At 37.2% G+C, this 22,832-nt stretch overlaps 2 protein-coding genes across 5 annotated transcripts in view; one reads left to right on the forward strand and one right to left on the reverse strand.

Annotated features, from left to right (window-relative positions):
- CENPP (centromere protein P) overlaps positions 1-22,832 on the reverse strand; it is a 306,990-nt gene that overhangs the window by 233,984 nt on the left and 50,174 nt on the right. The window lies entirely within an intron of this gene.
- OGN (osteoglycin) lies at positions 2,455-22,722 on the forward strand. Of its 2 annotated transcripts, none has more exons than XM_032785883.2 (7): positions 2,455-2,671; positions 3,378-3,582; positions 12,397-12,493; positions 15,861-16,019; positions 18,212-18,414; positions 20,889-20,984; positions 21,651-22,722. In XM_032785883.2, exons 2-7 carry the CDS (start codon positions 3,412-3,414, stop codon positions 21,819-21,821), a joined length of 897 nt encoding a protein of 298 aa, XP_032641774.1. In that variant the 5' UTR covers positions 2,455-2,671; positions 3,378-3,411; the 3' UTR covers positions 21,822-22,722. The 2 variants fall into 2 exon arrangements, with proteins under 2 accessions (XP_032641774.1, XP_032641773.1); XM_032785882.2 differs by having other exon boundaries at positions 2,457-2,671; positions 3,330-3,582.

Below are 22,832 nucleotides of genomic sequence, written 5' to 3' on the forward strand. Positions count from 1 at the left end.
GTTGGAGTGGTGGAGTGAGCTGAGAAACAAGACCTCTGAATTCTCTGTCACTTACGAAGAGGTTCAGGTGGATGCTGGGAGTTTGAGCTACACAAAGGGGGTAGTCATGGTTGAAAGCGCTGTTTCCAGTATTTCCTCTAGGGGACTGGAGTTTAAATCCCCAGTGATCACAGGGTGGATCCTGAGTCTTTTAGAGACTTTTCAGTCAGAGCTCATGGGCCTCTCCAGTTCTGGGTGGCAAGGATTTGCGGATACTGCACTTAGCAGAGTTATGTGCCTTCCCCAAACAGAACAAGCATTGGTGACACTCAACGCTCAAGGACAAGGAGCGAGAGCAGGAGACGCAGTGTTTGAATATCAGGACCCTGGGTATAGTCCCAGGACCGGGGAGGGGAGAGGAGGGGGTGTTATTTAGTTATATACTAACTAAAATTCTTAAGATATAAATTATTTCCCATTAAATTTTTACAAGTCCTGCAACAGACAGAGGACACAATTCCAACTCAGTAGTAAGAAGGAACTGGAGACATGTCAACCAAACTGCCTTATACCCTAAGTTGGGCACATGAGGAGAGCTGCTGCACATATGCAGGTCAATGGACACTGCTTTGAAGAAAATTCTGGACTCGGGCGCATGGTGTGCATGCTTACGCATGTGTGGAATACATATAGGGACTATTGTTTGAAGAAGAACTGTAAGTTCCACCCTTTAACACAGCTGGTGGGATGGAAATGAGAAGGAGTCAAGGTGGTCCTGCCCCTTAATCCCTTAGTTGCCAGCATGAAGATGTAAAGGGCACATGCACCACTCCAATTGCATTGTTAGCAAAAGTCTCCGATTCAAGTGCACTGTGAGCACATAAACCTACAGTGGAATAAATGTTTTTTACTTTCAGTTGTTCCAATTCAGAGTCCAATTTCCACAGATATTGTGTTAAGCTTTTGCCCATCATACTTTTTCTGTTGCAGATCATCTGTATACCAAGGTGAACTGTGAAGGTGGAGTAAAGGGAGAGGGTCTTTAAGAGTCATCATATTGATTACTGAAGACCTAACATTGTTATCTTCTACAGGGAAATCAATGGAGTGGTCCACTAGCAGCAGTCTACCTTAAAATGCTAAGGACCCCAATCCGGCCCATTAACCTACGAGGTCAAGACAATACAACAAAGTCCATGAGCCACAAAGGGATTAAAGATGATCCCTGACTTCAGCTTGAAAGTTATTTCAACTTTGTGTTATAACAGTGATTCTGATTCAAATGCTCCGAACTCCAGCCTATGTTTCATAACATACTAGGAATGTGATTATGGTATGACAACTGAGATCATAGCTAGGCCATTTTGCCTCATTTGCATATAGAAAGAAGTCAACAGACTTCTTTTTCAAAAATAAATCACATTTCTGAGTGGTGAATGGCTATAAACTGCAGAAATTTAAAAGCAGCAGATGTTGCATATAAAAATATTCATTTCCCCAGTGAGAGCTTCAGGACAAACATCTGGTTTCTTAACAATAAAGTAAAGTAATTACAAAAATATGTCACCTCCATCCCTAACAGGTTCACCTTTTACACTCAGTGGTATATTCTCAAGAGCTTCCAAGAAAACTGGTAGTCTAAATGAAAAGGGAATATAACTTTATTTTGACAAATATGGTTTTTTTGCTGTATGTTTTTTTAAAGACTCGAAAAAGCAACTTTGTAAACTTTAAAGTCAGTCATCTGGTTCCCATTTATCTTGAATGCCAAAAATATATAAGTATTAAAAGAACAAAAAAAGACATACAGACATTTAGAAAACTGGTGCTCTTACTTCATATCTAAATCATAAGTCGATGCAAATTACTAAAAATTCCTAAATTACTAACACAGAATTTCCCCCCCAAAAAACATGCATTGTAAAAACATCTAACACGTTGTCTAAGAAGTCACTGAAAATACATACCTCATTGAACTAACAGACTGCAATTTATAAGATATAGCATCCTAAAAACAAATAAGTTGTATATTTTTGTGTTTAACCTTAATATCACTAGGAGAAAGTAACAAAACCGATAGTACAGAAGAAGTCTGAATCTGCTAATGCTGACAAACTTGAATTTCATGCTTAAAACTTGGACTCTCTCTAAATACAAGTTGTAAAGCAACATTTTACTGTTCATAAATGTTACTAACATAGAATACATATGTTTGGGCCTATCTTTGTCTCAATCAGAAAGCAGCTGCTTTGTCTCTTAGCTAAAATATTAGACAAAATGAAAAACATATGACTTGATATATAGGTCTTCATTTAATAAATTAATATTTTATTTACTAAAAAGAGGTGAAATGATTAGGCATGGTAGAGCAATACACATTGAATATGACCAGTTTTAGTACGTAATATTGCAAGTCAGAGGAAATAGACAGATTTACCACTTATTAAAATTAGTTTGAGTACAACCCCCTGCTCCAGAATATTACCTCTCACCCAGGGGAAGAATGCTAGCACAGCCTTCTTTACCTCATGGGAAGTGTTTTAAGGCTGACAATCTCTGAAGTAGTATTCATTTCAGCATCTTGGAAATAAACTACAGCTTTATTCTCTTATTCAGCCAAGTGGGATTAATGCATAGATAGCAATATCTATACTGAAGAAAATCACAGGAGACCTCAAACTCTGCTACAAAGGTAGGTGTTCTTTTCTAAGAAAACATCTTAATCTACAGCTCATCTAAAACAGTTTTAACTAAAGTAACTACTATATCAATTTCATTGGGAAAGTACAATAGGAACCTTTCAAGTTTACTTAAAAACTTATTACTTCTTGATTTTTTCAGTGAGGGTACAAACAATGAAGTCTTCTCAATTTAAAAAAAATTATATGCATTTTTCTTTTGTTCATTTTCAAATCCTGTGTTTCCATAGACAAAAGACTACAAATTTCTTAATTTAAATTAGCTTTGAATATCATTATTTTGAACTTCTAAATAAGACTTGGTCTTTTTGTTTTTAACAATTTAACCACATGCATGCCAAGTATTTCAAATATTGTTTAACAAAATTTTCTGGCTATCAAACAAAAATGAAAGAAATATGATATCTTGCTAAATGTAAGTGACTGCAATGAGGTTAGCATTGCCCTCATTATTTAGAAACTAGTAAGCTTTTATTTATTACTTCTTAATATATCTTTTGCTGTTAAGTGCAGATTTTTATAGGGCTAACATCTAATTAAAGAATACTACGAGTTAAAAGTTGATCCCTGTTTCTTATGCATTAGAAACCCCTGCCAACAAGTCCTCTAGGCTTTAAATATTGTTTTGACAGATTGCATTTTTATTTCCAGTCACAAAGAAACTGTTCTCGATAGTCAACACTACCATTTCTTCTCCAGCTCAGAAAAAGCCAGACTCATTTTCTCTGCTAAAATGACGACTTTGCAGACCATCTTTTTTTTATTTTTCATTGTGCCTTTGGTGAAGTTAGTACCACCAATTCAACAAGAGTCACTCAATCTTTATGAGTATGATACAGACATTTTTGAGGAACTGTTTAAACAAGATTATGAAGACAAATCCCAGGATGCAATAAAGAAAAAGGTATTTCATTTATATTATAAATTAGTTATATAATCTTTTAAAAACCTGACAAGCATTATGAAAGAATTAGTTGTCAGATCCAGGTATACACAATTTATAGAAAATTCTTGTAATGATAGGGAAAAGGTGGATCACTTAAAAATTGAAGCAAAGCAAAAATAAAATCACAAAAGAATTCTTAACTATGGTTTTCATTAAGGGTCTGAGAAACCCAGAGAATATAGGCAATCACAAAATTGATGCCTGACACACCATTCTTCGATCCCTTACCCTGGAGTGCCCAGGTATTTCAGAGATCTGAAAAGCCCATGTCATGTCCAACAGACAACAAGGTGAGCCAAAGATTGAAAATCAGCATGTCATTAGTCTTAATTCAGGATTTTTGTTTGTTTGTTTTGATGTTATAGTAGTATTTGAAACACTTTAATGAAAGTATATACCACACATGTAATATATCATAAACCATAGCAGTTCTTTTGAGCTGGCACACAATCAATTGTAATATAATACAGCTTTTGTTTTTTAACTTATAGTCTGTAATAGCTCTGAGTGGCTGTATCCTACCAAGCAACAGTAGGGAATCATTGCAATATTAATACTCCATTTGTATGGGCTGAGGAGAATAGAGAAGAAAGCATGCACTACATCAATCCTCAGCACCCCCCTAATGACCAATTATGAGTGATGCTGCTATCAATCCTGATGCCCAGGAAGTCAGGTACTTAACAAGAAGGAAGATTTAATGCAAAACGTCAACCTAAAATACAAATCTCATAGCTCTGTTCAGACTACTCCTGCTTCTGGCAGCTCTCATTGACCTGGAGCAGTGAACCGCGGCCACTGGGAGCTGCGATCGGCCGAACCTGCGGATGCGGCAGGTAAACAAACCGACCCAGTCCACCAGTGCATTCCCTGAACAAGCAGCGGCTCTAGTTTGCGAACCACTGATGTAGACCATCCCTGTTTGGTGTTTGTCCAACTTGGTCTTAAAAACTTCCAGTGATGGGGATTCTACAACCTCCCTTGGAAACCTATTTCAGAACTGAACTACTCTCATAATTACCAAGTTTTTCCGAATAGCTAGCCTAAATCTCCCTTGCTGCAGATTAAGCCCATTACTGCTTGTCCTACCTTCAGGGGACATGGACAACAATTGATCACCATCCTGTATAATAGCCTTAATATATTTGAAGACTGTTATCGGGTCCCCCTTCAGTCTTCTTTTCTCAAGCTTTTGTTTTGTTTTGAGTTTTTTTTAAAAAACTTTTGCTCATAAGTCCAGTTTTCTAAACCTTTTATCATTTGTTGTTCTTATCTGGACATTCTCCAATTTATCCACATCTTTCCTAAAGTGTGGTGCCAAGAACTGGACACAGTATTCCAACTGAAGCTTCCCCAGTGTTGAATAGATTCATAGATTCATAGACTCTAGGACTGGAAGGGACCTCGAGAGGTCATCGAGTCCAGTCCTCTGCCTTCATGGCAGGACCAAATACTGTCTAGACCATCCCTGATAGACATTTATCTAACCTACTCTTAAATATCTCCAGAGATGGAGATTCCACAACCTCCCTAGGCAATTTATTCCAATGTTTAACTACCCTGACAGTTAGGAACTTTTTCCTAATGTCCAACCTAAATCTCCCTTGCTGCAGTTTAAGCCCATTGCTTCTTGTTCTATCATTAGAGGCTAAGGTGAACAAGTTTTCTCCCTCCTCATGATGACAAACTTTTAGATACCTGAAAACTGCTATCATGTCCCCTCTCAGTCTTCTCTTTTCCAAACTAAATAAACCCAATTCTTTCAGCCTTCCTTCATAGGTCATGTTCTCAAGATCTTTAATCATTCTTGTTGCTCTTCTCTGGACCCTCTCCAATTTCTCCACATCTTTCTTGGAAATGCGGTGCCCAGAACTGGACACAATACTCCAGTTGAGGCCTAACCAGCGCAGAGTAGAGCGGAAGAATGAGTAGAATGAGAAAATTACCGCTCATGTCTTACATACAACTCTCTTGTTCATGCAGCACAGAATATTACGCACCACATAATATTTTTGACAACTGCATCACACTGTTGACTCATGCAATTTGTGATCCACTATAACTCCCAGATCTTTTTCTACAGTGCTACTACCCAGACAGTTATTCCCCATTTGATTTTTCCTTCCTTAGGGATGTACTTTGCACTTGTCTTTACTGAATTTTATCTTGTTGATTTCAGATCAATTGTCCAATTTGTCAAAATCATTTTAAATTCGAGCCCTTTCCTCTGAAGTGCTTGCAACCCCTCTGAGCAAGAGGATATGAAAGTATATTTTTCACTCCATTATCCAAATCGTTAAGGAAAATATTAAATAGTACTATACAAGCACTCACCCCTATGAGATTGTACTAGATACACCCTCCCAGTTTGACAGCAAACTTTCAACCACTCATGCACCACTTTAAAGTAATTTTATCTAGACCATATTTTGTTACATTATTTATGAAAATGTCATGTGGAATTGTGTGGAAAGCTTAACTAAATTCAAGTATACATCTACTGCTTTCCCCCCGTTCACTAGGCCAGTAACCCTGTCAAAGAAGACAATTAGGTTGGTTTGGAATGATTTGTTTGTGACAAATCCCTGATAGCTATTCTTTACAACCCTATTATTCTCTAGGTGCTTACAAACTGATTGTTTAATAATTTGTTCCACTATATTTATTTCCAAGTGTCCAAGTTAAGCTGACAGGTCTATAATTCTCCCAGTCCTTTTTGCTTCCCTTTTTAAAGATGGGTACTATGTTTGCCCTTCTCTAGTCCTCTGAGTTCTCAAAGATAATTGCTAATGTTTCCGAGATTACTTCAGATAGTTCCTTAAGTACCTTCAGATGAATTTAATCTGTCCTGCCCAACTTGAATATATCTAACTTACGTAAATATTCTTTAACCTGTTCTTTTCCATATTTTGGCTTGCACTTATACCTTTAATACTGCCTTTTTGAGAAACTGCCAGATCTCCTGAACTCCTTAATCCCTTAGATTTTCTTCCCATGGGATTTTACCTGCCAGTTCCCTAAGTTTGTTAAGTCTGCTTTTTTGAAGTCCATTTTCTATTAATTCTATCTATGAATCTTTATTGTGCCGCTTTCGCTTCTTCCCTTCCTTAGAATCATGAAATCCATTATTTCACGATCACTTTCACCCAAATTGCCTTCTAGCTTCAGATGTGCAACCGATTCTTCCACGTTGGTCAGAATCAAGTCTAAAATGGCTGGAAATTTTGTGTTTTGCCATATTACTTTTCCAACAGATGTCTCAATAGTTAAGTCCCCTATTATTACCAGATCTTGTGTTTTGGATATTTCTGTTATTTGTGCTAGAAATGACTCACCTAACACCTCTAGTCAATCAGTACAAGTTATGGCTTGCAGCAATTATATAATTAAGTCTTATCTTACTCGTTTTTACATTAATTCCTCTCACTTCATCTTTCTTCAAATAGTTCAGCTGTTAACCTAAAGCACACAGATCTTTGCTTTATTCTAAATTTGTGTGAATAATTTCTATATCAGGTGTTTATTTGGTTACCATAGTAAAGAAAGAATAGTTGTCTTTTTGCAATTAAAACATTGATTTACACAAACGAAAGGACTGGCGATCACTTAAGCTAGATGTATGAACAACTGATGGCTACCTAAGAATTCAACATCCTTTACAAAATTACTGAAAAGACTAAAGCTTAACATAAGCAGACAAAGCATCAGATGATATGTACTTTTAAAATTATTTTGATAAGAGGGAGACTACTTCATGACCAAAAAGCAAAATGAGAAGGCATATATGTAAATAGGGGAAATGTCAGTAGATATGTATTTGACTGATTCAAATGCCCAAATCAAAGTCCATATAAACAGTGCATATAAGTAAACTGAAAGTCTACTGTAGGCAACTCTGCATAGTAAAGTATTAGGAATGTAGCTGGTCATTATTTCCATCAAAACAGTTTTCGACAGATAAATGTTTCCTGCAACAAAAAAATAAAATAGTTCCTTATGTGCTATAAGTACCTTTGATTACTTTCCTGTTTCTCTACATCCTTTCTATATATGAGTGACCAAAAATGGATACAATATTCCAATTAAGGCCTAACCAGAGCCAAGTAGAACAGTACTATCACCTCCCATGGTGATTTGCATACTATGCCTCTGTTAGTGCAGCCTAAAATTGCATTTGCACTTTTTTTTCTGCAACACCATTGTGTTGCTGACTCAGGTTGAGGTAATGATCCACCACAACTCTGATCCTTTTAAGCAGTGCTGCTGCCAAGCTAGTTATCTGCCATTCTGTATTTGCGCATTTGGTTTTTCTTCCCTAAGTTTAGCATCTTTGTCTTTGTTAAATTTCATTTTGTTGTGTATACCCCATTTCTTCAAGTTATCAAGATCCCTTTGAGTTTTAGCTCTATCTTCCAAAGTGTTGGCAATTCCCCCAAGCCTTGTGTCATCAGTGAATTTGATCAGTATGCTTTCTATTCTTACATCCAGCTCATTAATAAAGATGTTAAACACTAGACCCAGAAAAGATCCCTATGGAACTTCACTTGAAACCTCCTGCCAACCTGCCATCATTCCATTAATCATTACTTTTTCTTTGCAGTTTTTTAACCAGTTCTGTATCCACTTAAATGGTATTCTCACTGAGTCCACATTTCTCCAGTTATTTATCAAATGTCATGTGGGACTGTGTCAAAAGCCTTGCTGAAGTACAGGTATATTATGTCCACCACATTCCCCCTATCCACCAAACCAATATCCCTGTTAAAGAAGGAAATCAAGCTGGTTTGGTATGATTTGTTATTAGTAAATCCATGCTGGTTGCTAGTGATTACATTTCATCCTCCAGGTATTCACAAATTCAATGTTTTGTAACTTGCGCCAGTGTCAGAGGCCATGGAGCCTACTGCAGCCATTACAATAAACTGTCACCTGTACTGCCGTTTCACAGCTACTCTGTGGCCTGTTTGGGCAGTAACTGCTTGTCTTACATCATTTCAGCACTTTCTCTAACTACTTGTCCCAGATTTTTTTTTTTAAGTATATGTAATTCAGATTTGATGTATCAAAATCCCTGGAGCAATTCTACATTCTTATGTGGTTGCAAATTAACTAGTTATGTAGCAATGATTGTTCAAAGCAGAACACCCATATCTCTTAGATCAAGATCTATCACTACATTTACACTACTATGAAGGCAGCATTCCAAAAATCCCTTAGTTCAGGTACAACAGAGATCATGGACTTCACACCTAATAACTCTGGGCAGAATGTCAAAGCAGCATCAATTTTAAATTTATACGTTTATTGTTATCTTTCTAAATTCAATTTCCATCTGAACACATTGTATCTACTAATGATGTAATTTACACCTAAGTAAAATAAAACTGAAAGATTAAAGATAAAGCCTCTCTTCCACTTGCTTAATTTTGTGTATTTGACAGTATTTTGTATATAATCAGTTTCACTGTTTTGCTAATGAACTTCCTGTCTCCTGTGGAAACCACCAATGAGTTCTTCTTTGAAGGGAACTTACATGCACACTACAGCCGGGACCGACGCTCTGAGATCAGCTCACTGGCAGTCGATTTAGTGGGTCTAGTGAAGACCCACCAAATCTACAGATCGCTCTCCAGTTGACTCCTGGACTCTACCTCCGATGAGAAGAGTAAGATAAGTCGACAGGAGAGTTTCTCCTGTCGACCCCCACAGTGTAGACCCCGTGGTAACTTGACCTAAGGTTCATCGACTCCAGCTACGTTATTCACATAGCTGGAGTTGCATAGTGTAGGTCGACTTACCGGGTAGCATAAGACATAGTCTTAAGCTCTGCAAGAGGTTACTTACCACAAAACAGCAGCAGCAAGACTGAAACCGAGGCCTTGTCTACACTAGAAAGGGTTTGCTGGTATAGCTACATTGGCTAGTGGAGACAGAGTTTATATCAGCAAATGAGGTTTTTTGCTCATGTAACTGCATTTACACTATGGCTTTTGCCAGCATAGCTTTGTCAACTAGTGGTAGGATTTCCCCCACACACACACTCCTAATCAACATAAATATGCCAGCAAAACGTTTAACACTAGGTGGGTTTTGCTGGTATAATTAAACCAGCAAAACTATCTACTTTGGATGCAGTTCCATCAGTATAAAAGTAGGGCTGTTGATTAATCGCCATTAACTCACGCGATTAACTCAAAAAAAGTAATCACGATTAAAAAAATTAATCGTGATTAATCGCAGTTTAAATCACACTGTTAAACAACAGAAAACCAATTGAAATGTATTAAATATTTTGGAAGTTTTTCTATATTTCCAATATTTAATTTCAATTTACAACACAGAATACAAAGGGTACAGTGTTCACTTTATATTACATATTGTGACAAAGTTCCTCCTCTACCTTGGGGGGTCCTGCGCTTATTGGCGGATTTGCTCACCTCAGTGATCTTCCCTTCTTGTGCGAACCACGTCTGGGTCAGCTCCCCTCCTGGTGGTCTGTCAGCGAGTTGGAGGTTCGTGGGGAACCGGGCCCTGCCCTTACTCCGGGTTTCCAGCCCAGGGCCCTGTGGATCGCAGCTGTCTATAGTGCCTGCCTGCGTAACAGCTGGCATGACAGCTACAACTCCCTGAGCTACTTCCCATGGCCTCCTCCAAACACCTTTATCCTCACCACAGGCCTTCTCCTTGTCTGATAACGCTTGTCCTCCTCAATCCTCCAGCAGTACACGCTCACTTCCTCAGCTCCTTGCCTTCTGCCTGCCCAGCTCCTCACACACGCGTCTTTCTCCTCTGCTCCCTTCCTGCCTGACTTGGACGTGAGCTCCTTGTTAAACCCAGTGCCCTGATAGCCTGCCTTGATTTGGCTGCAGGTGCTTCTAATTAGAAGTAGCTCTCTACTGCCTTCATAGAAAGTCTTAATTGGCTCAGGTGCCTTGATTAACCTGGAGCAACTGCCCTTTGGTTACCAGGGTACTAGGGATTTGTTTAGCCTGGGGTTAACATACCTGTTTCTCAGTACTTTACTGTAGCCATCTGGCCTTGCCCCATCACAATATATTTGCACTGTAAAAATGATAAACAAAAGAAATAGTATTTTTCAATTCACCTCATACAAATACAGTAGTGCAATCTCTTTATCATGAAAGTGGAACTTATAAATGTAGATTTTTTATTACATAACTGCACTCAAAAACAAAACAATGTAAATCTTTAAAGCCTACAAGTCCACTCAGTCCTACTTCTTGTTCAGCCAATCACTCAGACAAACAAGTTTGTTTACATTTACAAGAGATAATGCTGCCTGCTTCATACTTACAATGACAATTTACAATGTCACCTGAAAATGAGAACAGCTGTTCGCATGGCACTATTGAAGCCGGCATTGCTAGGTATTTACATGCCAGGTATGCTAAACATTTGTATACCCCTTCATGCTTCAGTCACAGACATGCTTCCATGCCGATGACGCTCATTAAAAAAATAATGCATTAATTACATTTGTGACTGAACTCCTGGGGGAAAACTGTACATCTTCTGCTCTGTTTTACCTGCATTCTGCCATACATTTCATGTTATAGCAGTCTCTGATGATAACTCAGCACATTGTTCATTTTAAGAACACTTTCACTGCAGATCTGATAAAATGCAAAGAAGGTACCAATGTGAGATTTCTAAAGATAGCTACAGCACTTGACCCAAGGTTTAAGAATCTGAAGTGTACAAACTGATTCACTGCCAGCGAAGGACCATCCTGCGAACTGAATAAGGCAGGAGTCTGGTAGAAAAACTAGTATGTGATCATATAATTAAAGATCGTATCATTATGCATACACACAACAGGGCACAACTGATATTTCATAGGCAACCTTAATATTAGCATTAAGCTAACTTTTGGGTGCTTCATTCTGCAACCTTAATGTTCCTTTAGTATTGTATTTTGTGGTTTAATTTCCTATGTTTTTAAAAAAGCAAAGGGAAAAACAATTTTAAGAATGGCTAACCACACTGGGCCAAACTTTGGCCATCAGCAGAGTTAGAACCATTACATACAATACAGAGACCTCTACCACTTAAGCTAATGGAGTAACTAATAGCAATAATATGTTGCCTTCCTCTATGTCAGCTAGTCATTACTGAGGGAATGACATACACTTAGCCACCAGGTTAAAGTACCTTGCTGAACTGGGGCAAATATCTGCAAGGGGATAGGTTTGGAAAGTAAAGTTTATATATACTTGATAAAAGATATTAGCATGTTCAATGTTTCAGGAGAAAAATTCTCACTGACTTTTTATTCAGAAGTGTATTTTATTTTACTAAGACTATTTATGTATATAGACGGCCTCAGTGTATTATGATTGTTACCTATTTGCAAATAGTGTTTTGAATGCTGATGCCAATTTGAAATCTAGTCAATTTCTAAGATTAAGTTAAGAGCAGTTTCAGGTATACTCCTGTTCCATATTATCCTCCTACTCCTCATTATTTGTTGTTTTATAACATTTTCCTATTATTTAAGAAATACTTTTCTTTCTCCTCTCTGTGTGCGAAACCCACAAACAAAAGGGGAAACTGGGTATATATCAAACGCTGTCCAAATGCATGAAATAAAGAATGTTTTTCTCTAATTCCTTTCAGTTAGAAGTATTCATTATAAGAATAGCAAGCAGCATATTTTAAACCGTAGTACAATATTTAAGTTTGCCTTTACTGATTTGGTTTAATGGCTTGCCTTTAATGAACACTCCATTTTTATTACCTTTGTTCTTACAGGGAAAAGATGGCATGATTGTTTCTCCTGACTCTAACATACAACTGGAACTGCAGAGAGATGAGAGTGTACCTAAAGTACGACCAACCAAAGATACAAGTAAGTTATAGAAAAGTTACATTATTAAGCTTTCTAAAATAAAATATTTCACATTAAAAAAATAAGAGTTCAGTGAAAGACAACTGCATATAGCATTCATCTTTTCATTTATAAACAAGGTTTTCATGAGCGTGGTGAGATTTCTGCTAACTCTGGGGTGGAAATTTTAAAGAAGCTCCAGATACATTCTGAATACATGCAGACCAGTTTATCTGATGCTCCTATGACATCCTCTAAGCAAACCCACATATTGAATGGCCAAATAAAGCATAATAAAGCTAACAATATGGAATAGACAATCAGAAAAAAATAAGTCGACTAATTCATGTCGAAGTGAAATGCACTCACCGCAGCCTGTATGTGGTGAGTCTTTAGCTGGATGGTGAGACGTAGAGGTATTACCCTTTAAGGGCTCTCTGTCAACAATAGGTGAGGGGGCCAGGGACAGATCAGGGGAGGGGTCACTGCCCTTTCTGCAGACTGGAATGTAATGAGCGTGTTTAGAACCCACACAGCCCGGGAGAAGCTGTTTTTCACCTGGATAAGGCTAGCAGCTCCCACTCACCCACCCATAACATTTGCAAAAGAATTGGATTTCTATATGGCTGGCCATGGGCATTACTCTAGTAACCCTTTTTCTCATTGAGCTGGAAGTTATTTTTCCCTCACCACCAGATTGGCCAGGATAGGGTGAAGTGAATTTTTTTTGCCTTCCTCACAGTAGGTCTGTGACCCAGTAGGTTGTGTGTGTTTGAGTTTGGGGGTAGGGATTAGGTTATTATGTCACAACTTCGTAAGTCATAATTGTGCCAGATATCCAGTGTAGATAATCATAATGGAATGGATACAGTTATTAGATAAAACGGTCTGGCAAAGAATTTGAAAGAAAGGATCCTTAAGGGACCTGTGTAAGAGGGAATGTTGGGACTCCTACAACTGGAACAGCACGAAAATCCCTCTCCTTTTCTAGCCCCACAACAGGGTGGTTGGGACCAGGTTGTGGATTATGTGGAAGTGATTATGGAAATAATCATGACCCGCATTATACAATTTATTACAGGGTTCTTTCAGATATCTTCAGTGAATAAATCTGCAGTCTAATTACACCACATCTATTTCCTGCTATCTTTCTTATAGCATGGCCAGACAATGGGTGAAGTGAAAAAGTAGAGAGACTTCTATGGAGAGTGATCTGCTCTCAGCACCTAAACTTCAGAGAGGAGCAGAATATGTCTGTACTGTAGCTAGACAAAGCTTAACTTGACAGAGCTTTATACGTTAAAATCAATATCTTGAAATGCATCCAGAAATTAAGTAGAAGCCAAATTAATTGGGCACAATACACTCCACAAAAGGATCATGGTTAAGATTTCCACAGCTACATTCTCCACTAGCTCAAGTTTCCCAGTAGTTTTCAAGTGTATCCCCACAAATCGCTTTTCTGTAATTAATTATGGTGTGGTCCACATGTGAAAGGAAAAAATAAATTAAATTAAATAAAAAATAATAAAACCCCCACCTCAAGCCCCCATCTCCTTGTCAAAAATAAATTAAATAAAACAAACCACTCTTGGGTAGCACTGCTATCTAAAAAGCTAGGATCAAACAATGATTTAACAAGACCCTCAAGTTAAAAACATTTTAATCAAGGAACAATTATAGCCTCCACCATCTACAGACATTTCCCCAGCCAGCTAACATGCTCTGAAATGAATCATCTGGCAATTAGTTCTCATTCAATTGTAAGCAAAGCTAGTGCACCCTCCAACTCCAATGAAAGAATCATGCAATGCCATGTTGATGGTGTATTGATGACAATGCTTCTCCAACCACTTCACTATTCCCTGTATTCACATGCAAAATGAGCAATTGGAGTCTAATGGTAGAGATCTGAAATCAAAGGCAAAAGACTGAATGCAAGGCTAATGAATGGGGTCCAGTATTAACCCCCGAGATCTCTCAATGGAAAGAAATAACTGAAGGCTTACCAATTCTCAGCTTGCCCATACCTAGCAGCCATTTCATCAAGACTTCATTAGTTATAGGTATCAAAAACTGCCAATTATTCTAGAAGGATCTTCTTTGTTAGGTGGATAGCAAAAAGACATGTACCTCCTATGCACTATACCCAGATATATGTGGAAGATGATTAAAGGTTTCAGTACCACAAAGAGTTAGAGATTAGAACAAACAAAAGTTTAAGCACAACTGAATTCAAAGCTGCAACATTAACTTTGAGGCAAGGCCTGAATATTCCATGATTTCATGAATGTGCAATTTGCCTTAGCATCCTTTGCTGCCTTCTGCCTTTGCTGCAGAATTGTGCTCCAGAATCCAAATATTGTCCTATTCTTATATGTCTTTCCCAGCCCTTGAAAACATGAAACAATTAGAAATTGATAGTTTTCATCCTGAGCCTGCAGTATATCTGAAACAAAGGTCAAAGGCACAACCTGCCCCATTACATCAAATGAGTTTTCAGAAGCTTAAAAATAAAGTGAACACCAACATTAAGTATTGCACTGCTAATAACTTTAGCAGACACATTTGGACATTTCCCTCATTTCTCAAAATGTTTCTCAACAAGCCAAAAGCTCCAAGTATTTCCCTACTCAACTAACAAAACCTTCAACTTTCCCATACAAACTTCTAAAATGCAGTTATGTTAATATAAAAATCTTTGACACAATGGAGATTAAAACAACAGTGACAAAGTAAAAACAATTAATAAACTATTGGGATATTAATTTCACTTTTTTCATTTAATAAATTAATGTATTGCCTATATTTTTCAATGTAAATCAAACTGGCCAGCAATTTCTAATCTGCCACAGGATCCAAGAAACTTGAAGTATTTATGTTCTGCTTGCGCAGAGCACACAGGCCATGCTCATAAGATATAGGGTAATTTATGGTCTCACTCTCTAACTGGTTCACGTGAAAATTTTGCTTTTCTAAGATTTTTTTTCTAACGTAACTTCCACTTTGAAAGCAATCATTTTTAAGGAAGGCAAGTGACATTACAATCAGTTATACTGAATGCTTATACAGCTGTAATCATTTCAAACCAATTCAATAACAGCGTTGAGTAACTCTGATAAATAGTGCTTCAGGAATAGATTTAAAAAAGGAAGCCAGAATGTGTAAGTAGAAAAGTGCAATTCTCAATACAAGGAATGTCTAAGAGAAAGGATTTGATGACTATGATGTCTTTTTTGACCCTACTACCTTGAGAACAAATATATAAAATCCTGAAAGAAGACAAACCTTAACTCAATGAAATTCTATTTTTTGTATTAGTTTAAAGATTGATTGCCAATCTTTTAGCTTTGTACTGATACAAGAAAATCAAATTCTTTGTTTGCAGATTTGCCCACTTGTTTGCTGTGTGTGTGTTTAAGTGGATCGGTATACTGTGAAGAAATTGATATTATTGCTATTCCCCCTCTGCCAAAGGAAACAGCCTATCTTTATGCACGATTCAACAAAATAAAGAGAGTGGCAGTCTCAGATTTTGCTGATATTCGTAAGCATATTTAGACTTTAATCTTTTTAATTAGGTGATATGTGCTTATAGTTTAAAGTTAAGTTCTTCCTTGCATATGGAAGGGAGGGAAGAAGATACATTTCATATTCATTTCATATTCCAAAACAAGATACATTTCATATTCATTGCTGAATTCCACCATTGCCTTAATATGTTTTATATGTAACACCCTACTACTAAAAAGGAATTGTAAAAGCAAATCTGAAAACCTAGCTAAGCCCAACCTATGCGGGTGGAGAGGAGGGAGGCATAGTTGTACATATATTACAAAGCTCCCAGTCCTGATAATATCGGGATGTCTGGCTACCCTAACTCACGAATACCATGAACCACATAAGTAGTATTGTGTCTCAAACTGGGTTGTCTTAAAGGAACCAGAAACTATCAAGAGGAATTCACAGAGGTAAAGAAAATATACACTTTTATTACTTCAAACCTTTTTCTGTGCTGATCGCCCTGCTCTCCCTAACTAATTAGTAGGAACATACAACAGAGAAACCTGGTCTTAACTAAAGTTAAGCGTGTCACCGTTAATGCAATGCTGAATGTTTACATTAAATACCAAGCTCTCAAAAGTAAAGAAATTCTACAAATTAAGATTTCTCTGACATTGTCAAGTTCATCTCTTTGTTCATATGCAGTATTATTTATTCTCTTCTTTGTTGAAAGTGACTTTAAAAGCATTTGTCTTAAGAACTGGGCTTGCTCCTTTCGGAAATATGAAGAAGGCCTGGAAAGTTTATTTTATTTATTATTTTTCTTATGCTTATCTTTGACCATGGAAATTTAAGTATGTTCTAGGCCGAAAGAGATAATGACTAGATAACTAATCAAATGGTGACAGTTCTAAGGCCAACAGTGTAGAGAGAAAAGAGAGGGGATTTTGTCAGACTTTAAAAACTGCTTTTGTTTTTATTTACCTATTTAACCTCAGTGACTAGTTAACACTTGGAAGGACGTGTTTGTTGAAAATTCACATGCTTTTTTACTTATATTCACCCTACCGGGAGATAGAATACATCTCTTAGAATCTGTGTGTTCACGTAAAGTGAACATACACATCAAGGGGACTGAATTAAAGTTACACAGGCAGCTACTATTATGGCATTTCCAAACTTTGAACGTTTAACCTGGCAACCTTACTATTCTTTGAACAGTTTTCTTCAATGTAATTTTCTGATTTTTTAAAATAACAAACAAAAAAAACAGAAACTACATCAAGTGGCTCCCTCCTGACCCCCCACATAGATGGTCATCTAGAACAGGACCCTTAGATCCACAGCACAGACCTCTTATCACTTGAGCTAACCAGTAAAAGTAGTAGGCTTTTATTCTCTGTGTGGATCAGTCACTAATTGTTAGCCTCTTTACAAACCTTTAGTGAATATGTGTGAACTGAGAGTTTTTCAGATGCTTATATCTTGACCACATTTGGGTGGATTTTCACAGGGACCAGAGGCACATCCCTAAAACCCGGGCAACTTCTGTGCCAAATTTCAAGTTTCCCTCTAAAAGATGGAGAAACTGGAGCAGGGATAGGCAATCTCTTTATGGCACACGTGCCGAAGGCGGCATACGAGCTGATTTTCAGTGGCACTCACGCTGCCTGGATCCTGGCCACCGGTCCGGGGGGGCTCTGTATTTTAATTTAATTTTAAATGAACCTTCTTAAACCTTTTTAAAACGTTTTTTACTTTACATACAACAATAGTTTAGCTATATATTATAGAAAGAGACTTTCTAAAAACGTTAAAATGTATGACTGGCATGCGAAACCTTAAATTAGAGTAAATAAATTAAGACTCGGCGCACCACGTTTGAAAGGTTGCTGACCCCTGCACTAGAGCTTCTCAATGAAATGGTTTGATGTACATAATTTTAACTGGGCAAAACTACTTATTTTTCCCTACCCTTGCTCTCGGCTGAATGTTTGTTTTGTTTTGTGTTTTTCAGCCTAAGGCATTTGTGAAGAATTTTAGTCCAAACAATTAAAGTTTTAAAAAGTTATAAGAAACTGAAAACAGGGACTTATAATGCAAAGTGTTTGGCAATCACATTTATAAGCACTTCTACAAGAGCCACTTATAATAGGAGTATATTATGTTTTAGTGGATTTTACACATCATGAAAAATAAATGTAATATTCGGGTTTTTGTTTCCTTTATATAAAGCTACATTAAGAAGAATTGATTTAACTGGAAATATGATAGATGAAATTGAAGATGGTGCCTTTTCAAAGCTTCTATTATTAGAAGAACTTTCTCTTGCTGAAAATAAACTGATAAAACTTCCAGTTCTGCCTCCTAAGCTAATTACATTTAATGCAAACTACAACAGAATTAAGAGCAGAGGTATCAGAGCAAATGCTTTCAAGGTAAGTAAGAGGTTATAAAAATTGGAGTAACTTACATAAAATTAGATAAATAACCATTATCATAGATGTAGTGTTTGTTAAATATTTGTAAACTTTACTGTAAGCCTCTGAGCATAGGTATAGGAGGTTTTTCAGATTTTTAAAACAGTATGCTTTTTATTTAAGGTATATGGAACAACAGCAACGCTCTGTTAATGATGCAAATTAGTTTAATTTTAAATAGAATTTTGCCCCTCCTCACTTCTAAAATTCACATAAAAAAGTACATTTGGTCTCCAAATTGGTTGATCAGGGGCCATGGCAGAATTTTTTTTTTTTTTTTAAACACACTAGGAAGTGAATTGGACAGGAGCTTCTGAAATAAGACACTCTTAAAAGAGTTTTTGTACTAAAAGATTTGAGGAGGACCAACAATCTCTCTAAGCCTTGTGATACTTCCTGCGGAAATGTCCTTCCTGCGGAAATGTTCTTCCTGCACACCTCAGATGATCTACAGAAAGGAGGAAAATGACACTCTGGTCTCCCACAGCTACCTGTGTTCTTATTCAGTACCCCTCTCCTCCAGTATTATACATGTGAGTTCTGTAGAAAGAGGACTTTGTAAGAAAATCTGATTAGCTGCAACAGAGGACAATTTTCCACTACCCCCATGACTCAGGAGGCCTATTAAATCTTCAATAAGCTTCCACAGGTTCACCCCAGGCCTGAGTAGCTTATTTAGGTTTGTCTGGGACCTAGTAAACTACTAATACTGGGAATTCTGAAGAGTATCCTAAGAGTCTGGGAAATGCCGGTAGGAGAAGTGAGAACGTGGAGCTAAGCATCTTCAGGCTTACTAGTAGGATCCTAACAATCCCAATAAGGCTTTTAGTGAAAAATACTTGTAGCCTTAACTTCACCTTAAATTTTTTGTATGGAAATAGTTCTGTAGCTATGGAGAGCTATTACATTGTTACATAATAAGCTGTGATTATGTAACTAAACTAAACAGGGCTTGATTTGGTTCTAATTGTCGATTTGTATGTCAAGTTGTTGGCACAGCAACCCAGAAAAACGTGGATATATGGCAAAAAGAGATTACTCAAAATAGAAGAGTCACTGAAAGCACCATGACACCTGCTCACACCAGTCACGATCCAAAATTCTTCACCGCAAGAAGGACATAGCCCACCTTGGTATTCAGCTACAAATATGGTTATGGAAAGTGAGGGAAAACATTAACAGAACAACAACCAACAACAACAAAATATAATTACAATCACAAGAAAGGTTAACACTAGAGGATATTTTAATCACAGCCATATTCAAATACTCTTAAATAAAGCTATGGCATTAAAGCCTGAAGTTTAACAGAACTTGTTTTATTAAATTTTTCAGTCTCTCAAAAATGTAACAAATCCTATTCAAGCAATTTCTTAGTATGTTAGGGCAGTGGTTCTCAGCCAGGGATGCACATACCCCAGGGATACACAGAAGTCTTCCAGGGGGTATATCAACTCATCTAGATATTTGCCTATTTTTACAACAGGCAACATAAAAAGCACTAGCTAAGCAAGTACAAACTAAAATTTCATACAGACAATGACTTGTTTATACTGCTCTACATACTATACACTGAAACGTAAGTACAATATTTATATTCAAATTGATTTATTTTATAATTATATGGTACAATTGAGAAAGTAAGCAATTTTTCAGTAATAGTTTGCTGTGATACTTGTATTTTTATGTCTGATGTTGTAAGCAACTAGTTTTGAAGTGAGGTGTAACTTGGGTACACAAGACAAATCAGACTCCTGAAAGGGGTACAGTGGTCTGGAAAGATGAGAGCCGCTGTGTTAGCATATTACATACACTACTTCCAACAAAAGAACATTTAAACAGGATGGCTTTATGGACATATATTAGCCAAGGTATGTATTCAGAAGAAAAATGCTGATATCTATTGTTAAAGAGGCATGGTCCATAGGTGGAGCCCCTAACTCTGCTCCCCTCCGAGGCCAGGGACCCGAGTGCCCCTCTGATCAGAGGAGCCCCAGGTCAGCCGAAGCCCTGAGCTTCCCCCTACCTGCCCACTGCGCCTCCCCTCCCCATACTCCAAGCCACCTGAGTGAAAAACGTCTCATCGAGAAGCTTTTGATATGCCCCATGCAGGTTCTGGGGCAGTATGTGCTACTCAACTTGCTGGGTTCATCAGTCATCTCTCTGGAGTCCACGGAGATTACTGATGAACCCAGGAAGTTGAATACCACATACCGCCTCCTCAGCCAATCTGGAACCTGCATGAGGCATAATAAAGCAAAAACTTCTCCTGCCAAGCCCCACAACCAGGGGTCCAGCAGTAGCACTAGGAGAGAATGAGTCTCTCCTGGCCTATTATATCTGCTGCCCATGTAGACAGGCACAGGAGGGACTGAACTACTGACGTAATCAAGGAAAATCAACACTAATTTTTTTTCTCCTTTTTTCTACAGAGGCAGACCAATTTGTCATTTCTCTATCTAGCACACAACACACTGGAATCTGTACCTCTTAACTTACCAGAGAGTCTGCGTGTTCTGCACCTTCAGGTCTCAAAGTATTTTTTTAATATTGTACAACAAAGGGCACAGATAATCATTTAGATAAAATAAGATCACTCTTGCTTTCTTTCATTATTCGTTTTCAATTTGGTTCATACAGTTGTTGTGTTACCATTGTCCAAAAACATTCCACTGAAAACTAAACATTAGTAGAACATGTACTTAAATATATTTTGCACCGCAGCACATGTGCTCATCCTATCTTTGAAACATTAAAAAGCAATAAAGTAGTTGAGACTTCAAATAATTATTCAGAATAAAGTAAAATAGAAGGTCTCCTAGCCACAAAAGCTGTTTAGTGGCTGATTGTAGCTGCAACACTGGAATTTGTCACTACTTCGTCTATAAACATTGTTTGTTTCTTTATTTCAAGGGCAGTCACCGGCCACAATAAGCAACAGAATAACCTTTGTCAACAAATTATACTGGATTTCAGTACCAATGTAAAATTACTGGTTAATAACTGCACCCATAGAATAAACCCTTCAGAAGACTTAAAAACAAACAAACAAACTTAAGATTTAAACTCAAAAACAACAAAATAAAAAAACAAGAAAAAATGAGAGCCATAATTAATTATTGGTAAGAGTTAGATACTTTCATCTAGGTTTTGATGCTGAAGCATTTTCAAACTATCTTTGTTTTGTTTTGCAGTTTAACAACATAACCTCAATCACAGATGACACATTCTGCAAATCCAACAACACACGTTATATCCGTTCGCGTATGGATGAGATAAGAATGGAAGGCAACCCAATCATCTTGGCAAAGCATCCTAATGCTTTTTCTTGCTTGAAAACACTGCCTGTCGGAGCATATTATTAACCACTACCTATTAATTATACTAAAACATAAGTATGGTAACAGATGATCATTCCTGTTCCTTTTTTAAATGACTATATCCTTTCCCTTGTTAATTATGTTTTTCTATATACCTATTCTATGAACTTTTAATCATGTTAAAAATGTAGTTCTAGTCTGAAAAATCACTATGTAAAAAAAACAGCATCTGCTCACTTGGCAGACCCAATACCACCTGTACTTTCAGATTCATGTGAGTTTATAACAGTGTCAAAAGTATGGGCTTAACCATGCAACACTTACTTTTGCAAGCATCCTTTACTCATAAGTATCATTCCTTTAACTTCAGTGGTTTAATTTCAATACTGATATGAATGAGGACTGCAGGATCAGGCTGTAAGTTTTAATTACTTTATTCATACTAACACTGCAAAGCAAACACAGCTGTGAGAATGTTATTCTGGCTTGCACATTAGCAGAATTGCTAATTAAGTTCCAAGAGACAGCTACCCACCCACGCAACTCAATTGCAAGTTGGAGGCAATGGGCTTGCACTGGTGTAACTACAACCAGTATCTGGCTCAAATCATTTTAATTACTAATTAAATTCCATGACCTATAAAAAGCACAGGTTCACTCTTAAGTCTTTGCCTTGATCAGGAAAATCATTGAATTCAGATCAGGCTTCAGCAGATGAACTTTGTTTTTCTTTTGGTAAACCAAGAAAGTTTCACTGGAACTCACTAAGAAAAAATAAAGATGGACTTTTACAATGTCACTTTTTAGAATAGGAGCCATAGTTCAATTACTGGAAAAACGTAAAAAAAGACACAGAAAACTTGAAAATGCTTAGGAATAAAATGCAAAGTTGGTTCTATCTTAAACTGTAAAACTGTGTGAAAAACTAATACAATTATATTACCAACATGGTTTTACCCTTTTAGCTTTTTTCAGATGCAAGCAATATAAATGGACAGTCTCAGATTAATGGTGGGGGCTTCTGACTGACAGTTCAGATTAAATAAAGATAACTAC

This window comes from Chelonoidis abingdonii, chromosome 16, assembly GCF_003597395.2.
Source record: "Chelonoidis abingdonii isolate Lonesome George chromosome 16, CheloAbing_2.0, whole genome shotgun sequence".
NCBI lineage: Eukaryota > Metazoa > Chordata > Testudines > Testudinidae > Chelonoidis > Chelonoidis abingdonii.